Raw genomic sequence first — 26,641 nt, 5'->3', positions numbered from 1 at the left:
ACATAGTCAGGAAACAGGGAAGAGAGAAGGAAACATTCACTGCAGGAGGAAGCATTCTTTACTATGCTGTAAAAACCTTCTCTGGTGTACATAAATATATATATATATTACTGTGAGTAATCTGTAGGATATCAAAATCCATTTTTATCTAGCTAAATATTTTTCCATAGAAATCTATATAAATGCATGTGTCCTAAGCACACTGTAAGTATCATCTTCTTTATCTGCCTTTGAAGACAAAATTAACAACATTTTGATGTAAGATGCTAAAAGCATAGTTATTTGGAGCAGGCAATAGCGAGTGCAATAGGATTACTGAGTAACTATTTTCCCCTCAGACCCTGTAAGAGGGAGAGAAAAAGGAGAAAACAGAAACAGCTTAACTCACCAAAAATCAAACCACTGCATTGCCCTCTTAGCCACTGAGTGTTTTGGGATGTAAGACTGAAGATTACATCAGTACAATAAAGGCTCCCTGCTCTCTGTCTCTACAATCACAAGCTGTACACTATGGGAAAAAAAAAAAAAAAAAAAAAAAAAAAAAAAAAAAAAAAAAAAAAAAAAAAAAGGCAAGGCAAGCCCAGCTTTACCCCAGCATCAGAACCACTAGAAGTCAGAACAGGTAGAGAGGTCTGGAGCACAGGGAGAGAGAGGGAAGGGTTAAAGGCATTATCGCAGCCATTAGAGGAAAAGTTGAAGCAATACAAGCACAGCAGACTTCTCTCCCCCCACCCCCCACCCCCGTTTCTTTCCCCCACTCCCCTCTTCCCAAGCTGGATCAGTGTATAGGGAGGGCAGTCATCACGCCATCCTGAGCAGCAAGAGCTGATGTTGGACGAAGCTGCCAGGTAGCTGAAAAAAGGCACAGAAGGCAGCTGATACCCACTTTTCAACGGGTTTGTTTTTTTTTTTTTTTTTGTTAGTCTGAATCTGGACTTCAAGCAACACAGCGCCTGAGACAGCTGATCTGAAACACACTGTATTGCAATACTCGCTCTTCCCAAAGAAAAAGACTCCACTGAGTAGCAGAATGCTGCCAGTGTCGCAGCTAGGGCTACGATACAGAGCTTTTTTGTAACATTTCAAAATCTCTTTCTGTTCATATATTTAGAGATACATACACACACTCATACACCAATTCCTCCTTTTTTGAGGGCACCTTTGGCTTTTCTTACCCTGATGTGACTTCTTCTTCGTCTTGGAATGATGGGGATCTTCCTAGCTTATGTTGGATTCTTCTTCTTTTCAGTTATGTATATTCAACAAGGACTTTCTACCCAAGGTAAGATCACTTATTGTCAAATGTGTGTGTGTTTTTCTGTGCTAAACAGACTGAGAACAGGAGGTGGGGGGCAGGGGGCGGGGGGGCACGAGGAAGAAAAGATTAAAAAGAAGGAAAACAACCACAATGAATAGGAGATGAGGAAGATGAGGACACAAAGCATAACGTTTATATTTAGCCTAAAAATTGTCTGTAAATAGGAACAGAAGTGTGAAGTTTCCCCAAAGTGGGAATAGCACAGGCTTCCTTTACTTGATTGCAAAGAGGGAAATAACAGACACTCTGCAGAAGAGTGGAGGTGTGTTGGTGAATGGACATACATGTGTCTGGGTTGTGCATGTTTGTATACATGCATGTACGCATACAATAAACACCTACCCGTGCATGCGTAATTATTGCATTCAGACCAAGTACCGGATGGCTAAATCTACTGCCTCCCTTGAAATATTGCAGTCTCCTTTCGTACTGCGTCCCCTTTCCTCTCCAATTGCTCTGCAATCTCAGAGTCAGACCTTCATTTCGATTCTGTGAGTGTGTATTTCTGCCTCCCCCCCCCCAAAAAAAAAAAAAAAAAAAAGAACAAAAAAAAACCGAAAAAAGGGAGAAAAAGACAAAATCGACTTCTTTGAAGACCTCCCCCACCATCCCCGTCGCCTTCCTGCCTCCTCGCCAAAAGGCGCGCCTTGCATTTCAAGCAGCCCCGGCGCTGCAGGAACCGGTTGTTTGGGACCTCGAGGCTGCGGCGACGCTGTCAGCACCACGGACAGATCCTGCGGGGACGCCCCCCCTCCCGCTGCCCCCGCCCGCTGCCCTCTGCCCCCGCCCCCCGCCCGCTGCCCGCCGCCCCCGGCTCCCTGCCCGCCGCCCCCGGCTCCCTGCCCGCTGCCCCCGGCTCCCTGCCCGCTGTCCCCGCTCCTCGCCTGCTGCCCTCGCCCGCTGCCCCCTGCCCGCTGCCCCCGGCTTCCTGCCCTCTGCCCCCGCCCCCCGCCCGCTGCCCGCCGCCCCCGGCTCCCTGCCCGCCGCCCCCGGCTCCCTGCCCGCTGCCCCCGCTCCTCGCCTGCTGCCCTCGCCCGCTGCCCCCTGCCCGCTGCCCCCGGCTCCCTGCCCGCTGCCCCCGCTCCTCGCCTGCTGCCCTCGCCCGCTGCCCCCTGCCCGCTGCCCCCGGCTCCCTGCCCGCTGCCCCCGGCTCTCTGCCCTGCCCTCGCCCGCTGCCCCCTCCCGCTGCCCGCCGCCCCCGGTTCCCCGCTCGCCGTTCCCTGTCGTCAGGACCCCGCCGGCTCTGCGAGCCTATGCGGGGCTGCGCCTGGCGGTGCGACCGGGGAAGACGCGGGCAGTATTCCCCTCCGCGCCCCCGCACCACTCACACGCACTGACCAGGAGGGGAGGTAACGAGCAAGCACATAACCGAAAATCTCCCAAAACAAACTTACAAGCCCCGCACGCACAGAATGCACAGTCCTTTTGTCAGCTTAACTCGGTGACTAGCAATCGCTGGCTTGGGGGGGGGGGGGGGGGGGGGGGGGGGGGGGGGCGGGAGGCAAAAAATGGGACACCGTGAAACATAAAGCTAGTGGCTTTGCTAAGGATCTATTGCCAAGCACAAATGTACGGGGAAAAAGAAGTAACACTGGTTGAGTGTATTGCTAAATTATCCCACCAATTCCAGGTTAGCTAGGAAGGCTGGATAAAGAGAGAGAAAGAGGGGAGGAGACTACGAGCAATATTTCCTTTGCATCATAATACGCTCTAGTCAATCTGTAACAATGCACGCAGAAAGCAACATTGCACGGTCTTTCCAAATTTTCCTTTTCTTGAAACACGGGTTTTATTTATCGCATTGCTTGTCTGTAGTCTCCCTCACTTGACTGTCTTGTTTCATTACGTTGCACAATTTTAAAGTGCATTATAGGAAAGGATGAGAAGGAAGTAAAGACTGAGACTTAACGAAATACTGGTGCCTTGGACTATGTCCGTCAGGATTAGTTTTTAAACCTAGCAGTGGTACACACGAAATGGGCAGATCCTGTTTGTTAAAGGCTTGGGATACAAAGACAAAGGTTAGTGCTAGAAAGTGTTTGCCAGGACTGAGGATGTATTGTTTCTTGGTCTGATTACGCAAGCAGAGGCTCTCAGAAAGAGTAACTAACTCATGTGAAGCCATTGAAACAGGCATTTTGATGCGTGGTCGTAACCCACACCTCAGAAGAGTGCCCCTTCCAACAGCCGCTTCAGCCAGCTATGGAAGGTTGAACAATTTGCATGTCTTCAGCTCAGCCCTACAAAATACAATAAATCTGTTTGATTTTCTTTTCCTCTTCCAAACTGGTCTTGCACAAATTCCCTCAGTGAGTCTGGTGAAATACTGCATTCTGCCCAAGGGTATTCGGACCTAGTCACATGAAACTTTGCTAGCCCATGGGAGCAAGCAGGGGGGTCTATAGCATTTCCCATGAGCAGAGCTTAGAGTGTGAAGGTGGTTTTGTGCATAAGGGAGGAAAGGCATACCTGGGTGTGAGAGAAACCAGGGGAGATAACATGTGGGGAAACTGGCAAATCAGAAAAGAGGGGGAATGAGAAAAGAAAAGGAAAAAAAAAAAAATTAATTAAAAAGGACAAAGAGGCAGAAGAAAAAAGGCAACACAAAAAGCAGAGAATAAACAATGAGTAGGTAACAGGAGATCCCAACACGTTATGCATTTGTTTTGCAGCAAAATTCACTGAGTTTCCCCGAAATGTCACGGCCACTGAAGGGCAGAACGTGGAGATGTCTTGTGCTTTCCAAAGTGGCTCTGCTTCGGTGTACCTTGAAATCCAGTGGTGGTTTCTGCGGGCAGCTGAGGACCAAGAGGCTGGAGCTGAGGTGACAGGCACTCAGGTACTGATCCTCTGCCATGAGGTCCCCAAACCACCCAGGAATGCCACAGGAGAAGGGGTGGAGAGGAAGGGAAGGAAGGAGAGGAGCAGGGGGGAGAGGGAGGGAGCAGTGGGACATTCTGGATCTCCTCAGGGACCTAATTTTGACCATGAAATAACAGCACAGGAACCTGCAGAGAAAAACGCCCCCCTCAAGGGATGGTGCCTCTGGTGCCTGTCACTCTCAGGATGCAGCTAGGGACGTTCACAAAACCACAAGGATTTCCAAAGTCTAATTTTTTATTATTTTTTTCTCTCTCTCTCATTTTCTCTTTGGAAAGCAACTGCTCAGAGACTGCTTCCTGTGGGAATTTTTTATTTCCCAGATGGCAGTATCCTACACGTGCCCTCCAATTTACAGCTGGTGCAGCCAAGTTGGCAGCCCTAACTCTGCATGCAGCTGCCACAGGAGGGCACACACTTGGCCGGGGCAGAGCAGGGGAGCACCGACGCCCCAAGAAGCGAAAACCCAAAAATCATACAATTTCAGCCTTCCGAGAGGGGCAGAGGGGGGCCATGCCCACTTAGGCTGCCGCCCGGGGCCGCTCCTCCCCTCCTCCGCTGCCACCTCCGCGCCGACCTGGGCATTCAGCAGCTTCGAAGCGAGCCGGTGGGCGGGCCGTGCCCCTCCGCCGCGCTTTGGGCTGGGGGGGGGTGTGGGGGGGTGTGGAGTTGGGGGTGTCCCGCGGCCCCTGCCGGCTCTCCCCGGCGCGGCCCGCAGGTGGCACACGCGGCGCGCCGGCCGCTCCACGGGCTCCGCGGCGGGGAGCGGGGCGCGGAGCGGGGCGGTGGCGGCGGCGGCGGGGCCGGGCGAGGCGGGGCGGGGGCCGGCGACCCACGGCGGCGCTTCCTTTCCCTGCAGGTGGAGCTCTTGCCCGAGCGGGACCTGGACAGCGACGGCACCAAGATCAGCGTAAGTGGCGCCGCACGGCGCGGGCAGCCCCCGCCGGCCGGGAGGGTCTTTCCTCGGCCGGATCCGGCCCACCGCGGGGGCAGGAGGCACGGCGGGGCGAGGCGAGGCGGGTCCTCCCTCCCCGCCGCGTCCCCTCCCCATCCGCACCGCAAGCGTCGGCGGGCAGGCGGCCGGCAGCGCGCAGCTCCTTCCTCGCCGGCCCGGACAGGGGTGCTAGGACAGCCCTGCCCCGCGCAGCCCGCACCCCTGGGGACCCCTTGGGCACGAAAGCATCAGCAAGCGAGGCCCAGGCAGCTAGACCTTTCGCAGCCTCTGTTTCCACCCCGTGAAGCAGGTGACCTGCACCCATCCTTGTACCTCTGGTTTTCCTTTAACCTGGGCAACAGCTGAGGCTGCCTTAGCGCTCCAAAGCTGGTTCTAAGGATGAAATTTGGCCGTGAAGCTGTGCTTTCCTTCAGTGGGGTGTTCGGCTGTTTAAATGAGTCCTTTCCCAGGTTCATATCCACTGGCAGAAAAAAATACCTGGAAAGTCTTTGGACAAGACCTCCCTGTTGGGAGTAATCTCCACTCTTGGCCACTGAGACTCTTTATTAGGAAAATGAGGTTCTGACACCAAAGTTACTCAATCTGCCATTTGGAGATTAAACCAGAGTGTGTCTCAACAAAGTTATAAGCCACATCCTCCAGCCCTTGTGCAGGGAAAGGATGCCTTCCTGAGCAGCCCCATATCCTGAGTCAGGCATAGCCGCAGTCCCTGACTTCAGAAGACTTCAGACCCTCCTCCCTCAGTGTCCCAAGAAATGTGTGGTGGAGGGGTCATGGTGTGGTGCTCACTGCAGCGGAAAGACACAGATACTTAGCAGATACTGCATCGTGGGTATTCCTTATGAGCCCAAAGGTGTTTTCCCTTTCTCAGACACAGTCCCTTGGAAAGTGCCTTTTAGCTGCAGCCAAGACTGTAAGTACCAGCAAGGCTTAGAACAGTAACAGACAGACATGAATCATTTCTATTAAATCCTTCACTCTGCTGCTCTTTGATGCCTACAAACAGCTAACCAAGTAATTACATCAGGTCAAAGTGCAACTAGGTATAGCTGAAGGGCATTTATAAATGACAATTCAGATAGATTATATTCAAAATTATACCTATTCTAGCCATACTTACATTTCCTATCATATTCCTCACCATAAATGATTTGTGTCAAGGACTATGTCTTCAGTTACATTTATAGACTATCTTACAAATGAGGCCCACATATGGCCTTTGGATACTATTCCACTAGACATAGTGCTAGCAGCCAATTTATTCCTTATCAATACTGGCTCATTCAAAATCCCCGTAGTAACCCATAAGTTCTGTGACGACTATAGGCTCTAAAGCTTGTCCCATCTTTCAAGTTAAAAACCTTTTTCTCTCATTATGTATGTTAATAATTCATGATGGGTTATTTATACAGAGTTTTTATAAGCTTGCATAAAACATTTTATATTTGCAATAAAAAAAGTCAACATTAGGTTTGCAGTCTAAATACTCTTGTTACAAATGTAGCCTTCCTTTTTCTATTTCTTGAAGGCACACAATAGTCTCCATTGGAACTAGTAGGAAGTATCTTGAAGAGGAGAGCAAACCTTTAAGTGCATTTAGTAAATTCTTTGAGTAGTAAAATATATAGACATGTTTTTAAACTGTACTGAAATACACCACTTCTATTGGTTTTAAATTATAATCAAGTATAAATTGAAAACATGCATACATCGTGACTATGAAAATTTCTAAATTTCAAATGCAACACCACAAACAAATTCTGTTTTTCACTAATTCTGTGCAACACTGTTAACTTTACAGATATTGCATGGGAGCAAATGAAGGCAGAATATGATCTACAGGTCCTCTTTCCACTCATATGAAACTTCTTTAATCCTTTTTGCTGAATATGAGCTGTTTGGTAGAGATATATTGTTATTGAATATGGTTTAAATGACTATCCAGCACTGTCTGTGTAATTAATATTGCATACGTTATGCCTGAAAGTATGCAATCCATACTTTCAACTCAGTCTGCCAAGTATAAATTCAGAGCTGGATACAACACAATAGGCTGTAAAGTCTGTCCAGTACCTTAAAGCAATAATGTATTCACAAGTACTGCTCTTCAATTTATCAAGCAGGCAGAATAGGTGCTTTGCCAACACTGGTGATTACAGCATGCCAAGCTATCAGAAGCAATGCGTTGTATAATCGCTAGTAACATGTGCCTAGTTTCAATCTAACAGTTCTTCATTTTTGTGATCTACCATGTTTTCAGCACCTTGATGTTTCCTCATTGTTCGTCATCGCTATGACACAAAGCAACACTTGCATCCATGTTTATGTAACAGAGGAAATAAACCAGGTTCAGGAGTTCTTCAAAGCTAAAATTTTCTGTCCCACTGAATCCCTTTAACTTGCGTGGGGCAACAGATGTTAATCCAGATAGAGAATAACAGCCAATAACAATAATTCAACGTTAATTCTCTAAAGTGGTGAACATGAAAGGAATCTGTGTGACCTTTCCTAATGCATCTTAATACCTATCACATATTTCTGGATGCATAATTTACTCATGTGTGTTTTAATTAAAAATGTTATGTTACCCTTAGATATTAAAAGCAATTAAAAATAAATCAGGAGTCTTATTTTAACTGACAACTTTTAAAATGATCTTGAATATGTGCTGCAGAAATGATATATGACTCCTAGTAAGTACATACTTGTATAAATGAGACGAAAGGAACTACTTGACACAAGATGTGTTGTCACAGTAAATAAACAAAAACTATCAAAAGTTTGGACATGCCTGAAAGAGACAAATTGAAGTATATGTAGATTCAATGCAGTGAAGATTACAAGCTAATCTAATAAACTGTTATTAAAGAAGTTTAAATATTAACAAATATCTCCAACAAAATTTTTAATGCATTAGTTCAAAAACTGACTTATTCAATAAAGCCAACTAGCTGGAAAGGTTTTACCAATGAAGTGCACAGATATTAGGTTTATGTAAGAAAGCTCATTAAGAATGTTTGTGATCTTAAGCAATTAATTGGAATGAGTATGGTAGTTTGTTGTCTGAGGCCAATTAGCATGTCAGAGCAAACCACCTAAACACTTTTGGAAAGAAGATGTCAGACACCCTTACAGATAAAAATAATCATACTCATCCTTGATACAACTTCCCTGCAGCAAGCACAGTCACACCGCTGATTAATTTGGCACTTGACTTCTCTGGACAGGCTCTACATCGCTAGAGTCTTCCCAGAGAAAGAATAATATCTGAAAACATGTTTGTTTGTTCGTTTGTTTTTTTCTGGCAAATTTGCAGACAGTGAAAGTACAAGGGAATGACATCTCCCACAAGCTGCAGATTTCGAAAGTGAGGAAAAAGGATGAAGGCTTGTACGAGTGCAGGGTGACCGATGCCAACTATGGAGACCTTCAGGAATACAAGGCCCAGGCATTTCTCAAAGTTAATGCTAACAGCCACTCTCGGCGAATGCAAGCCTTTGAGGCATCTCCAATGTGGTTGCAAGACATGAAACCTCGCAAAAACATCTCAGCAGCTGTTCCAAGTAGCATCCATAACTCTGCCAATCAGCGTGTGCGTACCACCTCCAGCCCTGAAGCAGCAGCCAAAATCCCCAAACAAAGTCCACAATCAGGTATGGTAAAGCATTTTGAGCTTTCATTTGATTGCTTACCAGCATGTAAAAGGAGGCTAACTCAACAAGGTAACCAGGAATTGTGACTAGGAAGAGTGTGGTGCTCATTTATTCCTCCTTCTTTCTGGCTCTAGTCTTTCTACTCTCTCCTTACACCCTAAAAGCTGAAGAATAAGTTTCTGGGCAGAAGAAGCAAAAAGCCTTGAATTCCTGTATGTGGATATTATCTCCACCGGTTTTATCCACCTAAGGTTAGCTCTCTAATTGAAGCTTAGCTTTCACTGTAGTGTGTGAGGAGAGAAAGGGGCATGTCAGAGAATGACTCATCTCATCTTAAGATGGCTGTGCATGATAAATTAAGAAAAACACCCATCCAGAAGTGTTTGTTCTGAAGTTAATTTACACCAATCACCTGTCTTTTATGTCTTTAATATTTGGTGAAATTAATCTATTTTCAGTATCAATCCATTTTCATAGGGAACTTGCCTTCTAAATCTAAGCAGACCTTAGATTTAGGCTTTGGAAAGACCATGGGTTTGTCCGAGAATGTGGGTTTGTCATCTTCATCTGCTTGACCGCTGGCTTTGAAGAAAATATTAAAATAGCAATGCCTCAATTTTCTGTCATGTAGAAGTTAACATACCACATATTTTGTCTTGGAGATTTTGTATAGCATTGTATAAATAACCTATAAGCAATGTAAGTCTTCATTTTCTATATTAATACAGTAAAATTCACAATTACGCGAAGGTACTTGAATATACAGGACGTGCAGACATTGACCACTCTATGATGGCAATAGAGAGAGGGACAAGATAACAAATTGCAATGTTGTAAATGATCAAAAATCGTCTGGAAAACAAACTGTGCAAGTTTAGCAATTTCTGGGTTACTTCTGTTTACACTGAGGGCCAATGTAAGGCAGGAGATCACAACCTAGCTTAAATTATATAATGGAAGTTAGCCTAGTTTGTTCTGATGCATCATTTTCTGCTAGCAAATGTCACGTCATCAAAACCAAAAGTGGGAATACAACAAATTTCATAGCACATCTCTTGTGAAATCACTTTCATCTTACAGGCATACTATTACAAAAACATTTTGATAAGGAAAATATATTTCATTACAGATTGGAACAGTATGATTAGTCAAACGAAAATTCTTATTGCTACTAGAAAATATGATGCATATACTACCACCCATTTTACCTCTATATACATTTTTAAAAAATTATTTAAAAGTTACATTCAGTTTTCTTTCCCTGAAATGGAGCAACTTTCATTTTTTAGCTCTTCCAAAAAATTTTAATCTGCTAGAAGACAATAAATATTTCAATCGATTTAAAATCATCATTCTACCCTGGCTTTCCTTTCAGAGAAATGTATTCCATTCAACTCATATATTTCAATGTAGCAGACTTGTCTGTAAAGTGAAAACTCTGGGTTTTGTTCAGCTTTATGTTAAATTAATTAAAATAGTCAGAAGATTATGAAATACATAACTACAGACTACACTGCATTGCGGCCAAAGTATGTACACTGAATCACTTTGGATATATAACTAAATCTATAATATTGTTTATGTCTTTAGTCCAAGCAATGTCTTGCCTGATTACAGGACATTTACTGTTTGAGAGCTAGCAGGTTATTACGTGAAAAGGTCCCTGTAGAAAAAAGAAATTTTAAAAAACATAGAAAAACTTAATCTCTAATTTTTTACTTGAGCAAAGCTTATTGCAGAGCAAATACAGACAATCTCAATCATAAATTTTAAAATTCAAACGTTTAATATATAATTTAGTTTATTAATTAATTTGTTTTGTGATGAAGCACAGATTAATGCTTAATTCATCAGAGGTGTAACTCGTCTACTGAAGGAACAGTGTACCAAGAATCAGTGTTAGGCTTAATTTCAATTTACTGGTCTCTTGCTACGCAGTAATTACTGGAGATACTTTTGACGAGAACCAAGATTTACTTCCCTTTACTCGAGAAAATGTGGCCTGATTTTCCAGCTATGATGTGATTTGTATTTTCACTCCATTTTACACTCACTTTACACAAATAAAAATACCCACAGAAGCACAAGGCAAGTTAGCTCTATGTAAGTCCGAGGACCAACTTCAGCTGAGGAAGGAAAGATGTCAGTTGTGAGACCTCCAAAAAGCAAAAAGGAGGTGTCACAGACAGTAATAGTCTTTCTTTTTATGATATCAAATCAACACAACCTCCTTATACTGTCAAATGAGAAACTTCCCCTCTTCAACATCATGCTGACTCTATATGCACGCACAAGACTGCTGTGAGATTACATTACATGTAAGCAATGTATCTATCCAGCCTAGAACACAGAAACATGGTTGAATACAAATTTATTGCTATTAACCACGTTTGTATTTAAAAGACATAGGCAGCAATTGTGATGTATTTGTTCATGTTGAGTAATACAGTGACTTCAGCGATTCTGTTTAAAGTGAGAAGTACTACTAACCATAGGTAATTGTATAAAATATTCTCCAATATTAGAGAGCCAGTGCATAGTCATTGGCAAGCAATAAATTTTACTGCCATGCTCGCAGACTATTGAGAAATACATTTACAGCAGAGGGAAACATGACACTGCAAAAGTATTGGGAAATATGCATTCAGCTATTTCTGAAGAACTCGGCTGCTAATGTAAGGTTATATGAATATTTTGTCCCCAAAACTTATTTTTGAAAGATAGATAGCACTCTACTTAACCCCTTCTGTCCTGAAGCACACTGCAGCATTTCATTTCTTAACAATAGATATTTAATAGGTAGTTCTAGAAAAGCAGTTTACAGTCACTGCCATTTTAAAATATCAGCATGTATCGACTGAACAGATATTTCTGCTGTTCTCTTCTTTTACTCAAAAGTAAGAATATCTTTGATAAGTATGAGGAAACTATATAGCCAGGGCTGACAAATTAAAGTGATATGAGGTCCATTCAGCATTTTGCACTGCTCTGAAAAATGCTATGTGAATGTAAAAAAGATATTTGTTATTGTTAGTGTAATGGAGATTCAATATAGGAAGAAAGCTAAAGAGAACACCTCCCACAGACAGTCTTCAGATAATACTGAGAGGCACTAAATGTTGAAGTCAAAAAAGTCAGAAAAGAAAAAGTCAAAGCTAACACAGCTTGACCCTTTCGTTTCATATTCATGGGCTGCAGCAAATGAAGTAAGCCATCACAGCTTAACAGGAATCTGAGTAATTTGACAGGCTAATCTGCATATATCCAGAAAATGTCCTATGTAGGTGGAGTGACGCATTTTTTTTTCTGCCTGATTCATAACAATGTATCTTAGTCCAAAGGTAAAAGTATGGAATTATCACAGAGTCTTGTAACTCTAAGCAAAGTTGTAATTAACGGAGGTCGAAGAGCTGCAAAGAATTCAGATAAAAGGAAGCTAAATAATCCACAGGCTGTATCAAGTCTCACTGTTGCATGGATATAAATCTAAACAAACTGCTACCTACATTCAAGTCACTCAACATTTACAGCAACACAAAGGGCTGCAGAATTTGATGTGCTGAGATTGTGTGTATGGCCCAAACTCCTCCTGTTCTGCCAATGCTCTGTTAAAGCACTTAAAGCCATTAGTTACTTTTCAGACCCGAGAAGATCAGGCTCAGAGAACTCAAGGAGGAATAACTGCAAATGAAGAAGTGACTTTAGGTCTGTTTTCTGACTGTTTACGTATAGACTCTACACATTTCTAGCAACTTTTTGTTCATTCCTGAAGTAACAAATTCAACTATTAACCCAACTACATGCTGAAACTGTTCCTGTGATGATGGCAGAGTTGCAGTGAGTGACGTGGAAAAGAGCACAAAGGAGAAAGTGGTTCTTATTTAAGACAGGATGACATGGATTCTTGGCATCATAAATCACACTGAGGTGATCATCAGGCGTGAATGCAAAAGGAGAGGATGAAAACATATTTCTTCAATCTGTCAATACCGATAAAATGATGACATTCCTTCCAGCCCCCATTTTTATCTACAGAATCCAGGAATCTTTTATCATCAACTGGTTGTAAGCACAAATTTTATGTCCAATTTGGGAGATCTTCTGGGATATAAACCAACTTCTGTGCTTCTTTATTGGTTGTTTTCTTTTCCTTTATGTTACATCTCCTCTTAAAGTGAAGGGACAGAATGTTTGCTCCAGACTCCACCAAGGCAACAGCAAACATTACTGCTTTCTTAACTAAGAGAAAGACTTTGGCTTCTGTGGCTGCAGTTTTAGAAACTGTAAGTACCCATACGGCTGGGAGGCACCAACCCTTACTATGATTGTTGCACTGCAAAAAGTCAAGTCTCTGTTTCCTTAGGATTACATTAAAGCAAAAGCCAAATGAGAGTTTTGTTCTTATTCTGAACCTTATTCACTGTTCTCAGAAATTCTTGCAAAACGATGATGCAAGGACTAACCTGTTTTATACCTGTATACACTACAATCTCTGTTTTCACTTGAAACTTACACTTTGGTTCTTTCTTCCTGAAATGAAGCCAGCCCAGTTTGTAGCTTCTCTGAAATAATGGAATAAGTTCTAACTATGTTAATTGATGTAGCCCTGTTAGCCAGTTAGTTGTTGACCTTGAAACTGCAAGCATCTTCTGACAAGTGCTAATCTGCTCCAAATAACTTTATTGACAAAGCAAGGTCTTAGCAGTAGCTAACTTTTTTTTTTTTTTTTTTTTTTTTTTTTTTTAAGACCAGTATTTCCAATATAGAATGAACTCACAACTGCCTTAGGTTTGTTTCAACAGTTTCTTGTATGTGCATACTTACTAATAGAACCAAATGCATACAAGTATTTAAACTCCTATTCCCAGTATTTAGTCCAAATGAACTTAGTAATAAACGGTTTTCAGTGGATCTGAAGTTCTGACTCCTGTCACATGCAAAATGGTATCTACTTTTTGTAACCATCCCTCACTACCATTGCCAATAGCTGATACTACACCACTGACACTTTTCTATTCATTTATTTCCCTCTTATGAAAACACAAGTTCAGGAACCAAGAAGAGAAAGCACTCACTAACCGATATGTGTTCGTTTTTGTTGCTCTACAAGTTTAAACAGTTGTTCAATCCCTCATGCCCATGCCAGACTGAGTACTGGATATGCTTAGTTTGAAACATATCCTCTCTAAAATCAGAATGCATCCTTAGTTATGCCTGTGGTTAAGCACTAATACTGAATCATAGAAGAAAGTCGTGTCTTCTCAGATTTGTTCATATAATCATGGATTCTGTCCTTAAAAATATGTTATCTCCACTGTAACTCATATTCTTGTAAAAATGATGGTGTTTGGAAAGAAATGTTAAATAAGCTTAGCTAACCAAAACCAGGAGTAAGAGGGAATTTGAGAAAACATGTAGTGGCAGATTAGAAAGAGCTTAGTACAGGAAAGGGGACTCCATGTCAGTTAGCCATTTTTATTATTCAGACATAGCCTGGACTACTCTTGAGCAGTTGTTTTTTCAGATACCACACAGGTTATATGCATGAAAACATGGAAAACTGTCTTTAGATGCTGCACTACGTATTTGCCACCGACGAAGCCAGTCCAGAAACACTGAGGACAGACACAGCAGGAACTAAATACACAAATTTTAAGAAACTAATTTTGCCCTTTTTCCATCTATATTGTTGTTTATCTACACACATGTATACTGAGATCTTTCCTATTCTTTTAGTAACCTTACCAGTATATCTTGCTGTCTATCTGCCACTGTTACCAAAGAAAGAATATGCTTAATCAAATCTCTTCCTCTCTTCTAGACATTTAAAAATGAACCTGTCAAACTCACCTCATGTTTAGAACAAAACAGATATATAAAGATCTGGTAGGGAACCCCACAGGAGTTCGCTGAGTAGCAGAATCGGTCATTCTGTTCTTACTGCATAATATAACCTTCTTTGGTAATTAACCATTGGAAACAATACAGATGGGCCACACAGTTAGTAAAGAAAGAGAAGAAAAGAAAGAAGAAAAGAAAAAATGGGGGGGGGGGGAAAGCTGTTTATGCATTGTCAGCTCACTCAAATTGCTTTTCATTGCTATACAATCAGGCACCTTGCACTGGGTCATCAGAGATTGCAGCATATGTGACAAGGCCTGCTCTTCAAATAACTGATGGGATTTCCTTGCTTCAGAACACAACCCATTTGTTACTTGACACATATAGAGCAAAGCAGAGGACATTTTTGCTTGTTTCAGAAGAGAAGCAGTAAGTTTCCCATCTATGATGCCCTACTTCATTATGAAAATCCTTTGCATCACTTAAAATTAAAAAGAATGGGTAGAATTATCTGCTGGTTGCAATGGATACAACTATGCTGAAGTGAAAAGAAAGGCATTCGTTTATAATAACAAAAAAAATCTGGCTCAAGCATGAGGATGAAGATGAATTCTCTGCTACTTGTAAAGTGAGAGTGAATTATAAGAAGAATCTAAGCTTTACCCAGCTTGTACAACCTAAAGAAGTTTAGCACATTGAAGCTGTCTGGGAGCAGAATGAAGGAAAGGAAAATGCCTGAAAACTGCTATTTTCAGCTCATTCAGATTCTTGGTGGTAGGTTTAGCTGCTTCAGGGTTTTTGTGTGCTTTTTCTTTAACTTTGGTCAACATTTTTCTAATGTTTATCTTTGAAACCTTAGGCTGGACTAGCTAGAAAGCTCAGTACTCTTAGTATTTTCTTATTCTCTGGACAAGGATTTTCCGCTTGATTAAATAATTCATGATCTTCAGATATTCCAGACACATAACCTTCTTTACAGCTACAGTAATAATCAATTAATCCTGCTTTGCTGGTGATAACGTCGGATGTCATTTGAAGAGCTGATCATTCTGCTGGCCTTGTGAAGAGAAGACTCTACCACAAATTCTTCATTTTACTTTATTATAAGGAAGTTACCATCATACTTTTTGGCAGTGCAACTTGCTGTCTGTGTGTGGGTGTTCCAGTCTGATCCACCTAACTGAAAATTGTTCCCCCACCTACCAACAAACACTACTGTCTTGGAACAAAGTCTTCTGATGTGCTAAGAAGAATAAAAATGTGAAAGTTCACTGCCACAGCCAGCATTCCCAGTATTTCATATATACGAACAGCAACAAAAATTCAAATAGTAAATCTGGATGCTACTTCTGTTACCAGCCCTATTTCCACTGCTGTTATTCCCTTTGCTGCTGCTGCTGCCTGTGACACTCACTGAGGATTTTGGCCACCGAATCACAGCCATAGGGCTATAATGACTATAAAAGTGACTTCTGCATGACTACAGAAGGATGTGTATCCACCTGCAGTTCATTCTGTACAACTGAAAAAAACGAGTCAAAAGGGCAAGATGTTTTGTCAAGGAGCAATAATAAATCGATTATGAAGCCAAGAACTAGCAGTAGGTCTCACAGAGAACTAGATATTCACGTGATGCAAAGCCCTTTAGCAGAATAATACTGTTTGAGAATATGGCTACATATCATCGTGACTGTCTGAAACCGCTAAAATGACAGTATTTTGCACTCTTTAATTATTTGCATGCATACAATATCTACTGATCAGTGACCATCTTATACCTGAAGAGTCTGAACAATGATGAATGCCATTTCATGATTATGACTGATCCCACATCTCAGAACTGTAATGAGAAAGCTAAAAAAAATCTGAAAAAAAGTAGAAAATTTCAACAGCATAGAATGTGAAGAACATAGAATTAACAAAGGGTTCAGCACAAATACTTCAAGCTTCATCCTCACAATCCACCATTTTCGAACTCGTGCACTGTGGTTGTAGGGCAGATAACAAATTTTTTATTTGTATTACAGTAGTAGCATGGGTGAAGGCTTTGACTTGTGAACTCTGATTTAGCTCTTACAGTCTAAAACGTTGTCACCAAAAGTCTCTGTCTTGCCCCAACCAGAAGTTATTGCCCCAAACCTAGATGGCAGATGGAAATAGGTGCCTGCTCCTCAGCTTTCCTAATTCACAGTGTTGAGTGTTAAATTAAGCCTCTATGACAGCTGATAAACTAAAACATCAGGTAGTTAAATTGAAATAGTTGAAGAGATGACATGGGATTTGCTTGTATCTCTCCTACTATTGGGGTTTTAATTTCCATAAGAGGGGGAGATGAAGAGATGGAGGCACTAACTGCTCCAGCTAAAATCATTAAGAGCTCATGAGTCACAGCCCTTAGACAGAGATATGTTCTGTTAGCCAGAGCATTGTTCTAATCTCTATAACTGCATTATCCACCAGGCAAACAAAGGATCAGAAGAATGGTCCCTGCCTCAAAACAGTTACCATCTAGGAATCAGACAGAAGAAAACAGACTCATCCAGTCAGATGGGTACAGATAAATGGGAGCTTAGCTGAGTTCCATGAAAATAGCTCTTATATAAGTGATATAAATAGAAGAAGATCAGGTTGACTGTATGTCAAACATAAGCCTAAGCAGTGTCAGGTGTGAAAACCGAGAAAAGGGATTGAATAGCTCATGCTGAAATATTTACAAAGAATGATAATTTTCCTTCTGTCTATGTTATAATAACCCTCTTTGTATATGTTTTTCTTGGTATTACTGTGCTGTTGAAGATGATGGAGTAACATTAAGTATCATCCCACTTAAGATTTTTTTCTGATGACAAGATGAACAGGATGCAAAAAACACAGGAAGAAAAAGATTAATTCAATTCTATTTTTCTTCAAGCAAAACTGTCATTGCAACTTTATGATATCTCTCAGAAATGGCTCTATTAACAGTTTAATTACAATGTGGCTTATATCAAATATACACACATTTTATATATACATAATAAAAATGCTGGGCAATTTGTGCTGGAGCCATGTTTAGTTACAACAGCAGAAACTGGTTACTAACAAAAGAGTCAATTCAAGAAGAATTTTTGTTAACAGCCTAAATTCTCACCTTCATTTAGCATGGGGCATAACTATGTGCAAGTAAATGGATGAGGATAGGTTACCACATGACAAACACAAAATAATGCATTTACTTTGGAATCAGCCATTTCATACAGATAAATAGAAATACACTGGTTTACATATTTTTCTGTTGCACATAAAAAAGCATCTAAGATATTTTATATCCATGGTTTTCAGGGATAGGATGAGAGAGAAAGGTGCTCAGTGCTGATAAGAGCAGTCATAAAGCATTCTGCCAGTGGTTCTCAAACAATACCAATTAACAAATTTAGGGCCTGCGTTTGCTTGAGCTTGCCCCTCTCCCCCTCAGCTTTTAACTGTTGCAATGGGCACTGGATATTGGACTGCTGCTCACATTAGTTTTATTTAAACAGCTGTTTCACAGACTATTTGCAAAAACCTCTCTTAGCAACCGTTTTCCCAAAAAGTACTCTCTCGCTGAAATAGGAACGGCTGAAATCAGTGCATTACTTGTACATGTGAAGAGATACTCAACATGAAGAAAAAAAAACCCTGCTAACAAAAAAAACTTTAAAACTTTTCAGGCTCAAACACTGATTAAAGGGAGGAAGAGAATTAAGCTGTCTGATACAAATTACTGATGCTTGAACATTTGTGACTGAGAGCCTCGAGTAGGCAGAATGTCGTTCTCCTAAGAAAAGAAAGTCAGTCACGGAAGTTTGAGTACCAAGACAAAAAGGCTTCCACAATAATAAGTATATAGTGATGGAAGTAGTCGTAGTTGTACAACCACTAAACAATTCAGAGACATCAAGAACTCACTGTATCCTTGTCTGAACACAGTAAAATTTGAGGTAGCTGAGCAGGAAAAAAAAAGTTTTAAGCCTTTAGGAGGAATATACTTCTGGGTATGTTTAAAGGTGAAACTCTGTGCCTTAGGTTCAAAAATAATTTTGACTCTGACATGCTTTACCACACATATCACCTGCAGAGACAGTTCATCTACACTTCATTTCACCAGATGGATATCTAACGTACTGCAACTTTACCACTCTAAACTTGTTTATGGGTGTATCACATGAAAATGTCAGGGAAATTAAAAATTCAGAGGCTGAATTTTTGATGGGATAGTTTGTCCAGCTAGCTAGACTCACTTTCAGACCAAAACAGCCTAAATAAGTTTCCAAGAAGCATAAGCCTTTGAACAAAACTGAGGATCACTGCTACAGAAATGAATGACACTCATGAAGCCAATGCAAGACTGTATCAAAATTTCCTAATCATGCTAGTATGTAAACTATTGTTTAGTCCTAAACTACGTATTAACACAATTGAAACAAATCTACATGTGAAAACAGAAGGAAATGCACTGATGAGAATGGAAGTTGTGAATTATAGGATAAAGGACATGACAGAGAGCAAAAATTACACTAGAGGTGGACTAAACCAACTACACTATCTAGTTCATCTTCCTGAAAGATTGTTTTCAAACTCAACAGTGATTTTTGGCTATTTTCATCAGGAGAGTATGCAAATCTATAAATACTGATGCACTTCCCATTTCAGTTATTTGTTTAAGGATCTCACCCTTACCTCCTACCTGTTCAAGGTAAAAGGATGACAGGGTCAAATCATTTTGGTAATCTCATTTTCATCTTTGACAATGATATTAGAGAACATTTTAGCTTCTTCATAGTGCATGATGGCCCAATTAGGAAGCCTAGTTCTAGTCAAGTGGTTAAAGAATGACAGATGAACATGAGCACTGTTTGAAGAATTAAAAAGAAAACCATCACCCATGTTCCTCTAGGTATGGGTTAATGTAAGGGATGATGTAGAAACCGGTTTGAATGTAAAATCCCATGTTTATTCACATCAGCATACCCATAATTCTACTTCTGACCATCTCAGTGTTGTGAAATTGCATGTCAAAGTCCCATTCTTCTTTCTTTCTCCCTTCTTACTGCTATCTATCGTCATTTTATAGATTTGCTATGGCTTGTTCTGGACAACTGCCTGAAGCCAAATGTCATTTTACTATGTTACCTGTATTTGAAGCCTCCTCAGGTTTTTCTCTGCCAAGTATTTCCCTCTCAAGATGCATTAGAACACAGCCTTAGGTGTAGCTGTCAGCAAGTTAGGCTGTGACCTGCCTTAGACCAGAAAAAGGTCCAGGAGTTATTGTGGCTTAAATGTCTGGCAGAATTCTCTTCCTACTCAGGGTTGGAAAGTTGTCACTTTCTTTTCCCCCTTGAGAGGACTGAATACTTCTGTTGATCTGGCACATTGCCTAGTGAAAGCTAGGGAATACCCATACATCTAGGATCCTATCCTTCTTCCCCACCTGATCTTCTGAGCATCACTGGCATAAAATGAACTCACATCAGGTGAACAGAGCTACACGCTGGACGTGAAGACTAAGTAGACTTCAGGAAATTCGGTACACAGCCTGTTCTAAATTTCTATTAATCTGGAAGCAGTATTTTTCTTCCAAAATGCAAAACCCCCCCCCGAAATTCAGAACTTTACTTCTGGCGTTTGCCCTGCATGGTATGTTTGCCCAAGACAGTGATGAGCACTTTACACTATTTTAAGCTGACTACTGTACAGCAAATGGAGAAAGATGGACTGGAAGCCTAAGCAAAAGTATTGTCATTAAGAGTCTTGAATATGACACTTACGGCTCACCTTTTGTCATTCAGTTCCCCAAAATCAAACACAGGTGATTGAACCTTAAAACACACATGAGAATTAATTCCCCTGAGGAGGGAAAAGGGGACCTTACATTTGTGGAAGGGAAATTTTCTTCCTGAGTGTGGGCATATATTCCAGCAGTATAGGAGAGCTATAGGTAACTGTGATTTCTGTAGTTCAGAGTAATAAAAATGATAGTAATTGGTAGGCCAGAGACAAAGAATCTATTTATTTAAAACCTGTATAAGACATATTCAAATAGAACTTCAAATCAAACCAACCATACTTGGTTTCATCTATTCTTATGGATGAAAAACCGCAAATGTCTTCCAGTGAATCTTCTAGTTCATTAATATCCCCAGTAAAATTAAGGTGGGTATTTCATGAACTTTTACATACTTTACATGGACATAATACAAAGCCATGATTTCATGTGGTCTCATATGGGGCTGACAAATCTGAAATCTATTTCAAATCTAACACTATAAAGTGAAGCCAAGTGTTGCAAAACAGTAAACCAGTCACTTAAAGATGGAAAATATCAGCATAAATTCCTGAAAAATTAAACTTCCAAGGTTTCAACACCTTTGTGATTTCAGAAACAAGTAGTACAATAAAAATAACTCATATCCATCACAAGCCGAATATGTATTCCCCAAACTTGCTGAACTTCAACTCTTACAGATGCAAACTGCTTGAGACCCAAGGCAGTTAACCATGTAAGGGAGTCTCACAAATAGAGGGTCCTAAAACTGTAAGGCCTTAGGCAGCTGCTTAGTTTACAAATCAGTGTTTTGTCCAGCTGTGAAAAATATATGGGAAGAATTATGAAACCAGCATTTGCTTTTATCTGTTTGCGTACCAAATTCCCATGTATTTTTACACAAAATTTCTCTGATCAATATCTTAGTGAAAGCGAGTGATTATAGTCAATCAGGCATGCAATGAGTAACCAGGGTTTACTAACCATTTATAACCTCTGCTGGCTTTATTTTATTCTTAGATGCTCTAAAATTAATCTCATTAATAGAACAAAATTCAAGTTTAGCTACTTGGTCCATACACTATGAGCCATGAAACGTGGTTCAGCATTTGTGACAGACATTATTTTGTTATTTTAAACACTAAGTTCACAATTACTTATCATTACTGTTTTTTCTGTTTTCCTAGCGTTTAAGTAAATCACATATTTCAATAAATCACTGTTTCATAGAGTTTAATGGCATGAACTACTTTTTCATGCTGTTGCACAGAAGCTTATGATCACATGCCCTTAGCAATACAACATTTGCTCACAGGAGAAGGCTAAGTATTTCCTGGACGTTTGTTTTTTTGGTGTATGTCAGTGGCAGGAAGCAGAAGACAACACATAGGCATTTGCATCTTACAGGAAGAATTTCGCTGGATCCCAGTGACTGATAGGTCAAATTGTGAGAATCGCTGACCTGCTCATCAAGTAGAGTTTATAATATAGAAATAATATATGTTTACATACTACCATTCTTTGTCCAGATTACTGTCTTTGAGGGTAATGTAATTGTAGTCCAGCTTTTCCCAGTGTTCCTGACCTGCAATAAAATTTCTTTTAGCTCCCATTATGTTAATTAGAAAATAATGTTAGAAATGGTGGGGAAATGAGTAATCAATTTAGCAAATCCACAGCCATATCGACAGGTTTGTACTTACATTACCATGCTCGCAGTTTCAGTAATACTAAGTCCTGGTCAGAACTGTACATAACTGCATGAAAATTCTGACTTTGGATACTCTGTATTTTCAAAACATTTTGATTTGGATTCTGATTTGTACTTCACCTCTGACTTAAGTCTAAAATTGTGAAACTAAATCTCTGATTTACAATCAAAATGGAAATTTCTGACTATTTCTGGTCGCTTATCCTTTATCAATATGGAAACCAAAATAATAGAACATGAGCAAATATGACAGAACAGAAAAAGGAAAAATATCTAAAAGGCTGTTTTATTGCTATGTTATTGTTCTGCATTTGCAGCTTTCAGCCTTCCAAAATCTAAATAAATACTTAGGTTCATGAGAGACCAAATACAGTTCTTTTACACATCTCCAGAAAAAAAAAAAAAAAAAAAAAAAAAAAGAAACCTCAGTATATTTAAATTCTAATTGTATTTCATAAAGAATCACTGGAAAGATCACAGTGCACCTAATAGTTATATAAGTCACTGTATATTGCAAGTCAGTTTTATTTGGGGTGATATATTACTGAAAATGTATCAGTCTGGGTTAGACAGAGTTTTGGAAACTATTAAGCTGGTAAATAGCAAACTGATATGACATTAGAATATACTAATCCATTCCCAAAACCATGCAGAAGACACTGTTTATGACAGTGATTTCAAACAATCATAACAGTCTTACTTCACCTAGAAGCTGAAATTGTTGTATTTCACCTACATTTTTCTCACGTGTTCAGTATTGCTTGAGCTTGTACTTACTGTACGTACTCTAACCTAATTCTCTTGCAAAATAAAGGAACTTGTTGTTTAAAGAACATGCACATAGAACATGTGATGTGAATTGGAGTGAGGTTGTGATTTATACAGAGACTGAACATTATAAATAAAAAAGTTATCGTATGTATGCAGTATACGACCCCTAATTTGTGATCTAGATTGTCATATTGAAAGAAAAAGGAAAACAAAACAAAAAAACAAAGAATGCTTTGCCTGCAGATATTGTGGTGCTGCTTTTCCCACTGTGAAATAGTTTAAGTCAAAAGTATTTAGTATTATACTGTTTCTCTTCCACACATTACAGCTTTCAAATTCTCAAATTATAATGCTATTAATCGCTAAAAAAGCTCTTTAAAAAATATCCACAAGACTCTTCTGGGTATTTATCCTTATTTGCATTGTACATAATTTGTGCAGAGAAACATATCTCCAAAGGCCTCTTTAGAATTGTCTTGAGCAGTGTATTTCTCTAGTTCAATCAAAAAAATAATTAAAAGGAATAAAAAAAGTCAAAATAATTCAATACATCATTAAATGATCTAATACAAGCAAAGGTTCTAACCAGATTCTGCTAATCTACTCAGGGACAGAAAAGCCTTTATAAGAATCTGTCAAATGACAAATTTTACACCTTATATGAAAGAGAGAACAAAGCCATGCTGTGATAAAACCAAAACCAGAAACTGAACTCAACCCTTGGGCTCAAGCTTGTAAATACTACCTGTATGAGAAAAACCCACAGGAAGAAGTTACAGCAAATTTGCTTGCGTGTTTGCTTGTTCCTAAAACAGAACAAGTGTTTTGAGAAGCCCAGTAAACTGCTGTAGTGTAGTACATGTAGGCTAGCATTATCAGATGGGCCAAAGAAAAGTAGGCTTCCCACACTTGTCTACGTTCAGTAGGAACTAGGCTCAGAGCTCCCTTGGACATCTTTGAAAAACTTAGTAATGTCTTTGAGACATGCATCCGTTTAAAAGTTAATACTCATTTAGAAATTCAGTTCACATGTAGATAATTGAAATATCACTGTTACTTAGAAGCTCTTGTGTATGTGACAGAGAACTAAGTCTTTTATGGTAACTACTATGTATGCAACATCTCAGACCATGTATTTACAAAAGGAAGCAGTGTTCAGAGATCTGGGATTTAGTTTAATCCCCATTTTTGAAGTGAAAAAATTACTAAAGACAGGAACATAAATACTACTTGCTGCACTTACATAGTTGGCCAATACAGAGAAATCTGAAAACTTGATGAAATGAGCATTTGCTTTGAGTTCTTTTTGCTTTCATTATGTGTATTCTTGACAAGAAGATAAATGTGCTTTTTGGATCTGCAATGGAATCCAGTGTTCGGTTTAATATTAGATTCTTTACCAAAAAAAGCTTAAACATGATTAATAGATTTTTTTAAAAAAAATAACTAGTTATTAAAAGTGCAACACTATTATGGACTGCTTATAATATCATTATTACTTTATAGAATTAATGCCTGTAACCATCAATAACATTCATCCTTTTCAAGTATACAACACAGTTATAAAACCTATTAATCATGCATTAACCTGTTATAATTGAAACTTTTATTTATAGTGTAACCAAATTAAATTTATGGTTTTCACCTCAAGTAATATGTTTCAAATTCTGAGTAATATGTTTCAAATTCCAAGTGTTTCAAATTCAAGCTCTGAGACTTGGTATATAAGACATCTAAATACTCATGTCCTTGATGTGGGAACATTTCAGTTTAATTAGTCTAGTTCTGAATGTTTTTATTCTGATAGCATACTTGTAATACAAAGTCATGTTTTTAGAAATAATTAAATGTACCATTGTTTTCATAGCTTTTTAAAAAGAAAAAAAAATGGTAAAATATAATTTCTCAAATATAAATACTTCAAACATTTTAGCATTCTGTTTCCCCCCTGTAAATAGCACAGCCATTTGCCAGTGTCTCTTCTGTTTTACAAGAAAACACACTTTAGTCACTAGATGACTTTTTTGTTAGCAGTCAATGATGTGACGCTGGAAATGATTTTGTAAAGAACACTCTGAGGTGGAAGGTGTTTGGGTTTGTTCCTCTTGATATATGGTTTCACTGGATAATGTTGTTTAAAAAGACAGACAAGATACAAAAGCAAAGCAAAACAAAAAGACCTCCCTGGGACTGAAATACTTTGTATGTGTTGTTATTTGCAGTGCATGCCAAGACATTCATGGGCACCAGAGCCAACCTGGCGAGCTAATTAAATATATAAATGTATGTGTTTAAAACAGCCTTATAAGGAGCATTGGAAATCTGCAAGATGAGCGAATATCTTATAACTTCTTCCGCAGGTGCGAGGATAGCTACAAGCCATGGACTTTCTGTCCTGCTTCTTGTTTGTGGCTTTGTGAAGGGTGCTTTGCTTTAATCTAAAAGTGCTGACTTTTTCCAATATCACTTTCTCTTCTTAAAGCAAAGAGCAAATCGCCTGTAAAATCCACGGAGCGGACAGCAAAGTTGACCCTAACCTCCAACCACCACTCTGCACCCAATGTACTCTAAATCTCTACACAAGGAGCACCTTCTTCAGGAAGTACAAACAAAAATACTAAATAAAATAAATAAATAAATAAATATTATAAAAAGAAGAGGATACCACATGTTTTCTTGATATATCTTATTTTCTTTGACGTATCACTGATCTTTTATTTGAAGAGAACTGGTGTGATGTAATCAAATGTTTTGTAACAGCAAGACCTAGTTTCCTTTTCTTTCGGCAAGGAGAAGCCTCATCCTTGACTTCTTAGGGGTTGGCCTGCGAGTCATCAGTATTACAGAATTAACCGTGGATGACATTTGGTTTTCTACGCTGAAAGAACCGTTCCAGCCTGGAAGCAAACAGAGGCCAAATAATGAAACAAAACATAGTGATTTGACATCGACCCCAATAAAACACCCCCCACAAACTTTATGAAAAAAAGTGTTTTTTTTCTTTCCTTTTTTTTTTTTTTTTTTTTTTTTTTTTTTTTTCATGAGGAGTGGAGAGGAGAAAATAAATTCTACAAAACAGCTAAGCAAACTAGAGGATGTTGTTTATGGAAAACAAATAAGGACACATTTTTCTTTTGAATTGTTTGGGATTTTTTTCTTATTATCCTTTTTCCCTTGTGGGTATTTTTCCTGTCTTTTTTTGTTTGTTTCTTGTTCAATGGTGGCAATTACTGACTTAGGCCAACCCCTGATGATTGCGTGGAGGTTTATATATATATACATCTTCTTTTTTTTGTGTGCGTTCTATATTTCAGTGTGTTTTCTCTAATTTTGCAACTCCTGTATATGCAAAACTAACAAATTCTGTAAATTGCTTACAGTCTGTGTGATATAACTTCAGAGTAGACATACTTTGGTCCTCATGCAAGCCAATTTTTGATATTACCTATATGTCGTGCCACCAATGGAAAACTTTATTTCCTTTTTTGACAAAACATCATGTTTTAGTTTGTAATTCAGTACCGTGTGGATTTTGTAATACATACCTTCACTTCCACTGGTTTGACCCCTTTCAGCGCTCTGTTTACTCTGTAAATGCACATTAAAATTTGTTATGGTCTCTAGACAATGAATTATTTCAGTTTTGTGTATGTTGTGTTGGAGTTCAGATACTGAAAGCTCTTCTAACTTGTGATGTTTATAGAGGATGAAGTGATTTGAGCACTAGAGA

At 39.7% G+C, this 26,641-nt stretch overlaps 1 protein-coding gene across 2 annotated transcripts; it reads left to right on the top strand.

Annotated features, from left to right (window-relative positions):
- Nucleotides 1-1,203: 1,203 nt before the first annotated feature.
- Nucleotides 1,204-25,482, top strand: VSTM2A (V-set and transmembrane domain containing 2A). Of its 2 annotated transcripts, none has more exons than XM_086469446.1 (5): nucleotides 1,204-1,282; nucleotides 3,991-4,157; nucleotides 5,058-5,108; nucleotides 8,470-8,806; nucleotides 25,394-25,482. In XM_086469446.1, the coding sequence occupies exons 1-5, from the start codon at nucleotides 1,204-1,206 to the stop codon at nucleotides 25,480-25,482; spliced, it is 723 nt and encodes a 240-aa protein (XP_086325572.1). The 2 variants fall into 2 exon arrangements, with proteins under 2 accessions (XP_086325572.1, XP_086325573.1); XM_086469447.1 differs by lacking the exon at nucleotides 25,394-25,482 and adding an exon at nucleotides 25,272-25,348.
- Nucleotides 25,483-26,641: the final 1,159 nt, after the last annotated feature.

Source organism: Leptosomus discolor, chromosome 8 (genome assembly GCF_034619465.1).
Source record: "Leptosomus discolor isolate bLepDis1 chromosome 8, bLepDis1.hap2, whole genome shotgun sequence".
NCBI classification, from domain to species: domain Eukaryota; kingdom Metazoa; phylum Chordata; class Aves; order Leptosomiformes; family Leptosomidae; genus Leptosomus; species Leptosomus discolor.
The sequence above is the reverse complement of the archived record's forward strand: the minus strand, read 5'-3'. Positions and strand labels throughout refer to the sequence as shown.

Bases quoted from the DNA above. Each gene is read 5' to 3' on its own strand.
- VSTM2A (XM_086469446.1), top strand. From the start codon at position 1,204: ATGATGGGGATCTTCCTAGCTTATGTTGGATTCTTCTTCTTTTCAGTT. The intron at 5,109-8,469 runs GTAAGTGGCGCC...GCAAATTTGCAG, and splicing joins GCGACGGCACCAAGATCAGC to ACAGTGAAAGTACAAGGGAA. The intron at 8,807-25,393 runs GTATGGTAAAGC...CTCTTCTTAAAG, and splicing joins CAAACAAAGTCCACAATCAG to CAAAGAGCAAATCGCCTGTA.